The sequence below is a fragment of the Artemia sp. Qi Xiang Cuo genome, chromosome 19, assembly GCF_049724085.1.
Source record: "Artemia sp. Qi Xiang Cuo chromosome 19, ASM4972408v1, whole genome shotgun sequence".
In the NCBI taxonomy this organism is placed as follows: Eukaryota; Metazoa; Arthropoda; class Branchiopoda; order Anostraca; family Artemiidae; genus Artemia; species Artemia sp. Qi Xiang Cuo.
Window position 1 is genome coordinate 30,793,978 of NC_142812.1, and position 12,380 is coordinate 30,806,357.

Here is a 12,380-nt window from a genome sequence, read left to right on the forward strand (position 1 = left end):
TAGAGGCAAAAGCCTGGTCTCTGTTGGTAGCATATTACTTAGTAATATAATACTTTTTAGACTGATAGATGCCAAAGACGAAGTTTTAAGAAAAGAACAGTGCGGTTTTAGGAAGGGTAGAGGATAAGTCGACCAAATTTTCGCTATTAGGTTAATAATTGAGAAGCGCCTAAGTTATCAAACACCTTTAGTCCTCAGGTTTATAGATTATGAGCAAGAGTTCAGTTTTGTTCATAGAAGAGCTTTAGTGAAGGTCTTATCCTTGTATACTATACCGGACAAACACATTACAGTGATTAGTGCTATGTATGAGAATAACACTGCTGCGATTAAGGTAGGAAATTAGGTTAGCAGCTGGTTTCGCATTAAATCAGGAATTAAGCAGGGTTGTGTTATATCCCCCTTTTAAAGGATCATTTTCATGGACTTCGTTTTGTGAGTTCATGGTGCTAGATTAGGTTTGAAAATTGATGTTGAGAAGACTAAGGCACTAAGGCTAGAAGTAAGTAGAGATGAAAAGGTGACAATGGGAAACGAAAAGATTGATCAAGTGGGCAGCTTCACTTACCTTGGTAGCATTATTAGTAAAGACGGTGGGAGTAGTGAAGATATTAAAAGTAGAATAGCCAAGGCTCAAGGTGTTTTTTCACAGTTGAAAAAAGTTTGGAAGACTAGGAAGATAACTCTGCGAACCAAGATTAGAATATTGGAAGCTACAGTGATGACAGTAGTCACATATGGTTCTGAAGCATGGTTGCTCCGAAAAACAGACGAAGATTTGCTAGATGTTTCCAGAGAAATTACCAGCGGATTGTTTGGGTACCCGGCTAACTGACCGTATTTCAAACAGAAGGCTGCACGAAAAATGTGGCTCAATCCCGATTTTTGGGGCTATAATGAAAGAAAGGTTGAGATGGCTAGGGCACGAACTGCGGATAAAGGATAACAGATTGCCGAAGATCGTCCTTTTCGGGTAACCATCTTGTGCTGAACGGAAAGCAGGCCGTCCTCGGTTGGAGTTGGAGAATGTCGCAAAGAAAGATCTAAGAGAAATGGAAACTTCCAGAGAGGGTGTAAAGAGGGATGCTTTGAATAGATTATGATGGAGGAGGAGCGTGCGTAGCTGTGTTGGCTTTAGGCAGCTTGGTGCTGCGGTGAGTTGTTAGTAGTAGTACTTGTGTAGATAAATGTCTAGGAGAATGACTGGGAACAAAACAGATGGGCGGGGTCAAAGAAGACAGAGTTGAATACAGCCAACGGAAAATTTACCAAATATCCAAAGGAATATATCCAAAAAAGTAGCATAGAACACTGTTGTGTTAACTAGTCAAAGATAGAATGAAGACTTGCCCCGGCTTCCGATGCATAGGGGGTTAGCGATTGAGCCTACTGCCGTTAGCGGTATTTCATGTATAGCTAGCACCACCTTATCCTAGAATTAGAATATTTTCATTGTCTGTCCCTTGTCTTATTAAGAAACTAGACAAAAAGGGTCATTTTGCAAGCCAAGGGTCACCAAGGGGGGGGGGGTCATTTGCCCCCCTCCGATATTTTTTGTTCTCCTCAGATATTCCCTCCCCTCCTAGATTTTCGGGAATTGGCACCACTGTATATACACTCACTTATTGGCTCCTAGATTTTTTCGCACCATCCTCAAATAATAATTAATAAATTTAACATTAGGGGCGAAAAACGCAAGATAAACATTTGCTGAAACTTGTTGAGACACAGCAGATAGACGACGTTGGCTAATAACCACAATTGGCAAATATTTATCAAATAATTAATATGCAAGTAAAAACTAACAGAATTCACAGGAACTCAGCTTTAATTGACAAAATTGAAGATAAGGAAGTATATTACTCTATTTTGCCAAATCATAAACAGACACAGAAGATATTTCTAAACTTACAAAAAAAGATTGCCATTCTCAATAGTTTGTAAAAATTTCCCTAAAATGCAGAACTTGTATTTTAGAATAAAGAAAATACACTCAGGTAAAAGCACATTTCCTTTCAGTGTGGCTGTTTATTCACAAATAAAAAAAAACGTGCACAGATTCTTTTTTCTTAACCACTTGTGCACTTTGATGGGTTAAACATACAAGGACAACTTCTATTTGTTACAATAAAATCTTTGCAAAGTTACGCCACCTGAGTCCAAGACAATGGAAAAAACTTTTTCTCTGTGGCGTTCAGCGTAAAGCCTCTGCTTTGGACCGAAAAATTTGGGAGGAGGTAGGGAGATCAAATAGAATTTTCAAAGTCTAGCGAGGGGCAAATTGGTCATTTATTAAGTAAATATGCTAAAATCATGATGCTGTTTTCAACGAAAACACCTCAAAAAAGGTCTTTTTCGTAAAACTTTCAGGTCACAGGTAATTAAGATCAATTTATGGAGAAACATTGAAATAAATAAAATATAAAAATTTTGAGTAATATCTTTTAAAAAATTCACGATCAATTGACGATTTTCACCTCATTTTTTCTGTAACAGAATTTTTTTGTTTTTCATTGTTCTTTTCAGTATTAAGTAACTAAAATGTTAATTTCACTCCAAACTCTAACCTCTCCCCTACCTATCACGGACTTGGCTTAAAGGTAATAGGGGAATGAAATTTTCTGGGATGTGCATATAGACCAAACTAGGGTAAAAAAGAAATATGTTTTCAAGCTTCTATCACCGCTAATTCAAATTTTCTGGGTCAAAAAATTCGAATTCTTTCGAATCTTACTTTTCGAAAAAAATTGGATTTGGCTTAGTATCTGGCTCAAATCACGAGAGCCGCCACGCCAAAGTCTACCGTCCAAGTAAAGCAAATTCTCAGCCAAACTTGGATAAAACAAATTCAATTTTTCAAGATACCTTTAAAGGAGGGCACATTGGGGTGGTTGAAATACCTTTCCATTGTTCTAAAGAAGTACCTTTAGGTTTGAAGAATCTTCCCTCAATACGACAATAGCTTCTTCCATCCCTGCTTCCATAAGCATATTCTCTTCTATTACTTTTTCTTTCTCTGTTTCTGCTTGATGTATTGACGCGGATATAGCTAGAGCAACATCCAAGTCTGGATCGGTCCCTACAGCAACTGTACAAGTTCGCCGACTATTTGGACGACGATTCAAGCTCTACAAACAGAATAAAGACAACAGTTCTTGGTTATAAATCAGAGAAATAAGAAAGCACGCAGAGCAATTCCTGAATTAAGTGTGCACTCCAAATATAAAATGATGTGACGACATGATAATATTTTGATTATTTGTGTTTAATTAAAATTAACATTTAAAGTAAGAACAATATAATTCTACAGTAATTTCTTTTTACTTGCTAGTGGTTCTCTTATTAATTAATAGCTGTCGTCCCTGATGGAGGCTTGTGGCAAAAAGATTATAATAATGTTTGATATTTATGACAGAATTGGAGCTTTATTTCAAAACCAGTAACCTAAGGGTCATTTTGACAAATGTTGGACAAATGAAGCTTGTTCTTTAACTTCTGTCCTGTCTTTTTTTTTCAGTTGAGCCTCACTCTTGGTTATATTTGTGCACTATTGAACGGTTGTAAGAATAATTTTCTACTATATTTTTAGGGTAAAAGCTGAGAGCAATCAAACAATTCGTGGTAACAAACTGTAAGTAGAGAGTAGCATGAGTCAATAGTAACCGAAACTATAAGAAACAAAACTTTGATAACAATGGGCATATCAAAAGAATTTAGTTTTTGCGGTGATTTCAAATATATAAAATACAATAAATTTAATATAACCCATAACAAGTTAAGAGCCTGAAATACTTTGCGTTTGAGAAAAAAGGAAGAAACATCCCCTATGTGATGCAATTTGATAATAAAAAGAAAAACAGTAGGCTATTATATTTAGCACGTCCAAAATTTCAATTGCGGGGGTTTCAAGTTCTTAAGTTCAAAAGTAAGAATTTTTTTGTCTTTTTCCAAGAAAGTTGCTAACACATGCCTGTTCATTTTTTTTTTTTCAGGAATGGTCGAAGTAGTGGTCATAGATTATAGGAAGAGCGCTCATTTGAATTTCCAGCGACCTATTCTTTAAGTAAGAAATGTCGTGCTCAAGGAAAGCTCTAATTTCTGACGTAATGCCTCAAATCCAACTTTTGGCCCAGAGGTGCAAAATGCTACCGAGCAAAAAGTCTGAGATAGCCAATTAGCACAGAACTGTTAAAAAGCTACATAAATTGTCTCCCTGTTTCATAGGTCATACTGCCAGATAGTGCAGCATTTGTCTCTAAACATACTGTACATGCATTTCATACCAAATGTAGAACTACAATATTGAACGTGTATACAGCATTACTAACGGTTCTACCGTATCGTATTCTTTCACATCAGTTATTAGGGAAAGGCAGAAAATAGGTGGCTCTTTTTTTTTGGGGGGGGGGGCAAACCCTCAAAACCTGAGTAATCAGGGTAAGTTTTCTAATTTTTTCTGAGCGGCTCATCTGATCAAGATAGAGAGGTAATATACAGTTACATAATCTATTAGCCGGCTGAGATGACTCCTCAGGATAAGTATGGAGTACTTTGAAAATTAAAGGATATTGTAGGCTAGTTTTTATGTAACTCTTTAAACCGATAAGATGTTTTTTTATTAATTATTTTTACTTAGTTATTTGACTATTTATTTTATTATTATCTAGTGAAGAGCGAACCGAGGCCCATAGTAACCGAAGGTCTTAAAGAAAAAGAAAACTGTCCAGCAAGAAAAATTTGTCACTATGATACTGATTTAGGATTGGTAACTATCAATTAGGTTTATCTCACTAGTTTACAATAAAAACCAATTTATGGAGATCTCACAAAGAACTTGAAACCTTTCAAAAATGGCACCTAATCGAAATGAGAAATGCACCATAAAAATCATCATGGTCGAAAACCCTTCACAGGAGGCTTTTACAAACCCGGAAAATCATACTCTACCCTGTATCACTGATGTGTCTCTTTTTATTTATTTCCCGGGAATAGTGGGGTACTGGAACATTGTAGAGAGCCGTCTAAGGGTTTTTTTTTTCAATGTAATGCCAACATCTACGCGCTTCTCCTAAATTGGTCTTGATATCCCTGCCGTTAAGTGATATATGGCAACCAAAAATTGCATTTTGTTGCCATTTCTGGAGTGGCAAGGCTGGGGGCCATAAAAGGTTACCCTTATAATCTCCAAGGTCAAAAACCCTTAATCGAACGTTTACAGTCCCTCTCTGTAATAATCCCTACCTGCCCTCTTAGTAAGTGAAACAATTTGTAGTGAAACATTGCGAAAACAAATTTTCGGAGATTTTTAAAGAGCTTGAAACCACTCAAAAAAGCGGCAGACCAAAAATGAAAAGTCTCGTTAATCCTCCAGGGGTGATCGCACTGATCTATTGATCATAAAATATATAACATCGGACTTAACCTACTTTACTACAGAGCACAAGCCTAAAGTCTCCTTCACATTGAATTTCGGCTTTCCGTTCTCCCCTTCACACTGAACTCCGTAAGCCTTCCGTAAGGCTCATAACCCTCCGTAAGACCTCACGTTAATGTATCCGTAAGTCAAAACGCAATGCTAGAGCTCTGACGGAAGAAGTTCAAAATATTTCAACTTCTTACGTTTACGTTTGAGCAAAATGGAACTTAGATGATAAAATATTTGAGTTTGCAGAAGCTAGAAAAGGTTATATAGCTCAAAGGACCCTGGTTTCGAGGACAAGTAATTTAAATTAAATTCTTTGGAAAGTCTGAGCCAACTTTTTCATCAGCAGGAAAGAAAGTAGTAAGTATAGACTGTCTTGATTTATAGGCCTAGGCTAGGATAGGCTATGCTTTGATAAATATTGCTAGTTTTTTTCATTTTTTTTTGGATTTGAGGTTAAAATAAAACCTTTTGTGGTACAGTTAATCATTTAAAATGATATTTAGGAGATTAGTTTTGTAACTTAACTCAGGATTTAAAATGTTCTTTATGAGGTTGAAGCAAGAATAAATTTAGATTAGGATCTAACTACTTTGGTATATTTAAATAGATAGTTTAATCTAGTTTCACTACATCCTCTCAAATGAAAAATATTTAGGATCATTGAGAAAAAATACAGACTTTAAGTTAATTTCTTTGGCAATGTAGAAGTTTTATATAGGCTATCTAAGGGATATATACAGGACCATTAGGGAAGGTAAGGTACACTGTCAGAAACACATGTGATACAGGAAAAGAGCATAAAATAAGGAATCTAGGCCTAATGGTATTTTTTTTAAGTTTGTTAAGCCATTTTCTCCTACAAAGCTGCTGATCTGTAATGCTACCTTGCATTGTACTGCCATTCCCCATGATTGGGTTTAATATGGGCTATTTAAGGCTATTTGTTTTTTTTTTTTCAAAATGATAAAATTGTACAATATTACCTAAGTTTTGATTGGAAATAAGTACAAAAATATTACAAAAATCAATGATCTTCAAAGTTTTTTTTATAAAATAGGTAATAGGCTATATATTTTAAATTATTTTTTTGCACCAACACTTTATTTACATTTCCAACATGTGAAAATTATATTTATGGAATTCACAACAGAAAGATATTCACAGTAGGCTACAGCAATATTTCCTGTGGTGTTGAAATATATTTGTATGGATTTATTGACACAGAAAGATATATCAACTACCAAACATTACTAAGAATTTAAATGAAGGATAAAACCATTTAGTAAAAAGATTTGAATGACATAGTTAGAAATACCATTTGGTCATTAGATATATATAATGTGTGATCTTTAAGAACTTTGTCAGAAAGGAAGGAAAATGTCATAGAAAAACATGAACTTTGAAAAAAAAGAGCATAGTAAATACAATGTCATCATTTCCCCAAACATCTGTGTGTGGATATTGTATTCAAGTAAAAGTTGATTTTGACTAACTTTAGTTGGACCCAAAGCAACCTTAAAATTTGATACAAACACAACAAAATGTATTGTATTTTAAAGCTTCAAATCAGGACACTCAATATGCATGGTTTTTTTGGCCCATCACCAACATGTTTTAAGTGACACTCAACTTTGATAAGCAAATGGAAATACAGTAGAGACTATTGAGTATTTATGCATTGAAGTATTATAGTAGTAAAGAAATGATATTAATTCAGTTATTACCCTAACAAATGTTTTATAATTGGGTGTAGGCAAAGTACTTGTTTCAATAAATTTAATTTAAGGCACAGTAAATTTTACTTCTTTTCTAAGTGATCCTTGACTTTCTGTTGTCCAAAAATTCTTTTTTTGTTGCTCCATAGAATTAATTAGCTATAGAGTTCTTGCTATTGAGGAGAAAAATTAACTAAATCTCCACAATATATTTTATGAATAAGCTGCAATAAAAATTGGGCTATAAAATGAGTATGTTTAAAATTTAAAAATTGAAAAATTTAGTAATCATAGTTGTTTTTTCTAGTTAATGAGTTTATGAAAAGATGGGGGAGCTTGAGAACCTGAGAGACCACTATGTCCACCTAAAGAAAAAAGGGAGATCTACAAGTGGATCTGGTGCTAGTATAAACTTAAAGCCCAAAGACCAAAAGCTTGTACAAAGAATGAACTTACTTTCTGAACATATAATTGAAAGGAACCATAAGACAAAAGGAAACAGTGTTCAAGATGAGAATATATCAGTGGAAATTTATTCAGAGTGTGCAGGGGATGTCTCTAGTGAGAATCTCTTGAACTATACAACAAGTATTTTCGCTCCTGATCAAGATGTCTCACGTGCTGCAGCTAGTAGCCAACAATATAACTATGCTGATGTGAATGATACTGATTTTATTACCCTTAGTGAAGAAATTCTCATTAACAATCAAACAGATATCCAAAGTTCCCAAGCTTCTAGTAGGCAACAAATATATACATCAACAAGCCAAAATCAAACTCATAATAGAACGAAGACAGGGTCTAGAGATCAAACAGACCTGAAGGAACAGCAAGCAATTGACAAAAGAATACAGCAGTGACCAGCATGATCTGGAGTGGTACTTTCTACAATCACTATTATCTCATCTGAATAAAGAAACAGATGACTCAAAATTAGAGTTGCAGATGGAGATCATGAAGGCAGTTAAAAAAAAAATACTTTAATCATTCAGTGTATTTTTAGTTTTATAGACAAACTTAATAAAGCTTTTTTTCTCTCTTTAAGGTAAGCATTAAATTATATGAAAAAAATGTCTAGTAGGTCTAAAAAAAAAAATATTCCAGCAATATGAATAATGAACAATAATAACACTAGTACCAGAATAAAAACATGATATAAGAAAATACTTTTGACATTTCTATGGCTTTGTTTTGAAATGCAGTAACTGGTTTTAGATTTCTTTGAAAAAAATCTAATATCTATAATTAGGTGTCTTAATTCTATGGAACATGGTGAAAAACAACGTAAAGAGGCGCTTTTTAACATAAAGCTATAAAAAATGTATAAAAAGACATGCCTGCCATGAAACTGATACTAAAGAAAAAATTAAACAGATTTAGAGAAATTTGGACACTGTCATGCAGTGTCCTTTCCCTTTGCCAGTGTTCACTTCCAGAAGTTTAATGTTGGACTGGGATAACCACAGGGATGACTAAAGAGCAAACTACAGCCCATAGTAACCAAAAGTCAAAAAACACGTTTAGAAAAAAAACCTGAAGCCCCTCTAAAATGGCATCAGATCAAAATGAAAAGTATACCATTGGAGTCAGTGTGGTCAAAAACCTAGAATAAGGAAATTACAGCCCCCTTCTTTGCACAACAAGGAAAACCACTTTTTTGCATGGGTAGCGCTAAAAATTCACGTTGCAGTGTGAAGGGAAGACTTTCAATGTGAAGGAACATAAACGTAAGACCCGTAACATGAAACGTAACAACCTTAGGACTAAACGTAACGTAAAGTCTTATGTTTTCAATGTGAAGGAACCTTAATTGGGTAGCCATAACTTTCGAGAAGACTAGACTTCTCGATCCTACCACGACAAGAACCTCTGATATAATTGTCTGAGCTTTTGGCTCCATACACCTATCAAGATGCAGGCATAAAAGTGCACTAGGATGCAAAGGAAGGAGAGAAGCTCAAGATGGCAGAGATCAATCTCAAGATTTTACTGTTTTTTTATAGTCCCTTATAGTTTTCCCATATATCTTTGTTACTGATTAGATGAACACTCCCCACAAAGAAGCTGCTGAGTGCGTAAATAATACCAGCTTCGCCTACAGTCAGTTGTATGAGGATCTAATTTAATTCCTCCAATGAGTTCATTCACCTATGATGATTTACTTTGGACTAGTCAGTGTCAACACAGGAGTGCTGCCAAATTAAAAAGTAATGTGTCCTCTATAGAAAGTTTTTTTTTTCATTACATCGTATATGAGGGTGGTCACAGAAACTTGGGAGGAGACTCTTTCGGTCGGATATTGATAGTCCTAGCATCATTGAGAAGGGCCAAAAGTGACTAAACCAGGACATCCGTAGCATCAAGTTCAAATTTTTAGATATCCTTTGAACTTAGAGTGTTCGAAAGGTCCAAAAAGTGCACCTCCAGGAAGGAAATGATCCACAGAATCGGAAAGGTAAAGGCCCCAAAACATACAATACATACATAAATACAAAACATACGCGTTTTTGGTGATTCAACGCACAACAAATAACAAACAGTTCGGGGTAACGAACTGTAAGTAAGGAGCGAACCGGCTCAATAGTAACGGAAACTCTAAAAATGGAATTTTGATACCAATAGATACATCAAAAGAATGGAAGTTTCATCAAGTTTCGTTCTACCCGTCAAAAGTTACGAGCCTGAGAAACTTTGCCTTATTTTCAAAAAAGGGGTAAACACCCCCTAAAATTCATAGAATCTTAATGAAAATCACATTATCAGATCCAGCGTATCAGAGAACCCTACTGTAGAGGTTTCAAGCTCATGTCTGCACAAATGTGGAATTTTTAATTTTTTTGCTAGAAGAAAGATCACGGATGCGTGTTTATTTGTTTTTTTTTTGTCGTAGGGGTGATAGTATCGACCCAGCGATCCTAGAATGTCGCGAGAAGGCTCATTCGAACGTAAATTAAAAGTTCTAGTGGCCTTTTTAAGTGACCGAAAAAATTGGAGGGCAACTAGGCCCCCTCCCACGTTCATTTTTTTCCAAAAGTCACTGGATCAAAATTTTGAGATAGCCATTTTGTTCAGCAAAGTCGAAAAATCTAATAACTATGTCTTTGAGGACGACTTAATCCCCCACAGTCCCCGGAGGAAAGGCTGCAAGTTATGAAGCTCATTGTTTACATATAGTATTGGTTATGTTATTGGTAAGTATACAAACGTTTTCAGGAGGGATTTTTTTCTGGTGGGGGGAGGGGGGTCGGGAGGGTCGGGAGGATCGGGTTACCTGGGGGGATCTGTTCATGGAGGAATTTTTCACGGGGTAAGAGAATTTCCATGAAGGGAGCGCTGGATTTGCAAGCATTATTTAAGAACAATCAGAAATTAAATAAAGAATTAAGTTTTTTCAACTGAAAGTAAGAAGTAATATTAAAACTTAAAACAAACAGAAATTATTACGTATATCAGGAGGATCGTCCCCTCGTCAATACCTCGCTCTTTACGCTAATTTTTTTTTGGAATTTCAAAAGAGCTATTTATTCTAATTAAACGGCCTTTTGTGATTCAGGGGTCATTCTTAAAGAATTGGAACAAAAGTCGAATTTTAGCGTAAAGAGCGAGGTAATTGACGAGGGGGCAAACCCCCTCATATAACGTATATGAGGAATTTCGCCCCCTCGTCAATACCTCGCTCTCTACGCTAAAATTCAAATTTTGTTGAATAATGGCCGATATAAGCAATAATTTGTTTGTGTTATTTTCCAGCCAATCTTAGCATTTAATTTTACCTTAAGCAGCTTCCCAAATATGATTTTTATGTGACAATAAACCAAAGATATTCTATGTCTTTGGCTTGTGGTTGTTATTAAATAAAAAGAAGAACAAGTTTTTTCCAACTGAAAGTAAGGAATAATATTAAAACTTAAAACGAACATAAATTATTACGTAAATCTTTTAAAGATCTTTTCTTTCATTCATTTCAGTCATTTGAGAATTGCTCAACTTGTGACTTTCATTTTCATAAGAATAGTTTGGACCTCTTTAGTCGTTTTGTTACTATGTCTTACAAAATTAGTTCCGCAAGTATCGCTAATTTAAGTTACGTGGGAGAATCTGTCCAAGGAGAAATTTCTCGTGGGGGATGGGAATTTTCTATGGACGGGGAGCTGGATTTCCTGACATTATTAAAAAAACGATCAGCAATTAAATAAAAAGCAAGTTTTTTTCAACTGGAAGTAAGAAGCAACATTAAAACTTAAAACAAACAGAAAATATTACGTATATGAGACGGGTTGCCTCTCCTCAATAGCTCGCTCTTACGCTAGTTTCTTTTTTAACCTTTAAAAGAGGTATTATTCTAATTAAACAGTCTTTGTGATTCAGGAGTCATTCTTAAACAACTGGAACAAAAATCAAACTTAGGTTATTATAAGGTTATTATTAGTTAAAAAAAAGTAAAATTAATGTGCAAATTTCGTTTTAATTATTCATGTATGGCGAGCCAAATTCAAAACCTGCATTAATTCAAAAAACGTTCAAAAACGAAATAAAAACAACAAGTGTTTTAACTTAAAGTAAGGAGCGACATTAAAACTTAAAACGAACAGAAATTATTCCGTATATGAAAAAGGCTGTCTCCTCCTCAACGCCCCACTCTTTACACTAATGTTTTTATTGTTTTATTAAGTAGAAATTTTTCAGAAGCAACGATATAGCGTTGCCTATAGTAAAGGCCATACGGCTCCAATGTTTTATTATTTATTTATTTATTATTATGGTATTATTTATATTTTTTTTTCCCAGGGGCACTTCATATGGAAGGGGTCGTCGTATAAACTACAAAGGGGACTCATTCGATTGGAAATCGAGAGTTCTAGTGCCCTTTTTAAGGGTTAAAAGTGTTTGGAAGGCAACTAACACCCCTTGATTGGAAATTGATTGGGCTCATTTGATTGGAAATTGAAAGTTCTAGTTCACTTTTTAAGAGTCAAAAGAGATTGGAGGGCACCTAGCCCCCCCCCCATCCACACCCGTTATTTCTCAAACCCGTCTGATAAGTACTTTGAGATAGCCATTTTTTTAAAAATAGTTCAAAGACCATATAACGAAAATTCCCGGGGTCGACACAGCCCCCCAGTGCCCGAAGGCAGGCGTCGTAAGTTATGTCCTTGGGGAATCTATGCTTCTTATGGAAGGGATGCTCGTAAAAACTTCAGAGGGCTAGTTTGATTGGAAATTGAAAGTTCTAGTTCAGT

General features: G+C 35.2%; 1 protein-coding gene across 2 annotated transcripts in view; it reads right to left on the bottom strand.

The window, feature by feature from the left end:
* mus312 (mutagen-sensitive 312) overlaps positions 1-12,380 on the bottom strand; it is a 119,198-nt gene that overhangs the window by 42,770 nt on the left and 64,048 nt on the right. For both annotated transcript variants that reach the window (XM_089105215.1, XM_089105216.1), the window contains exon 5: positions 2,925-3,128. In XM_089105215.1, the coding sequence (XP_088961341.1) occupies positions 2,925-3,128 (204 nt within the window). The remainder of the gene's footprint in view (positions 1-2,924; positions 3,129-12,380) is intronic.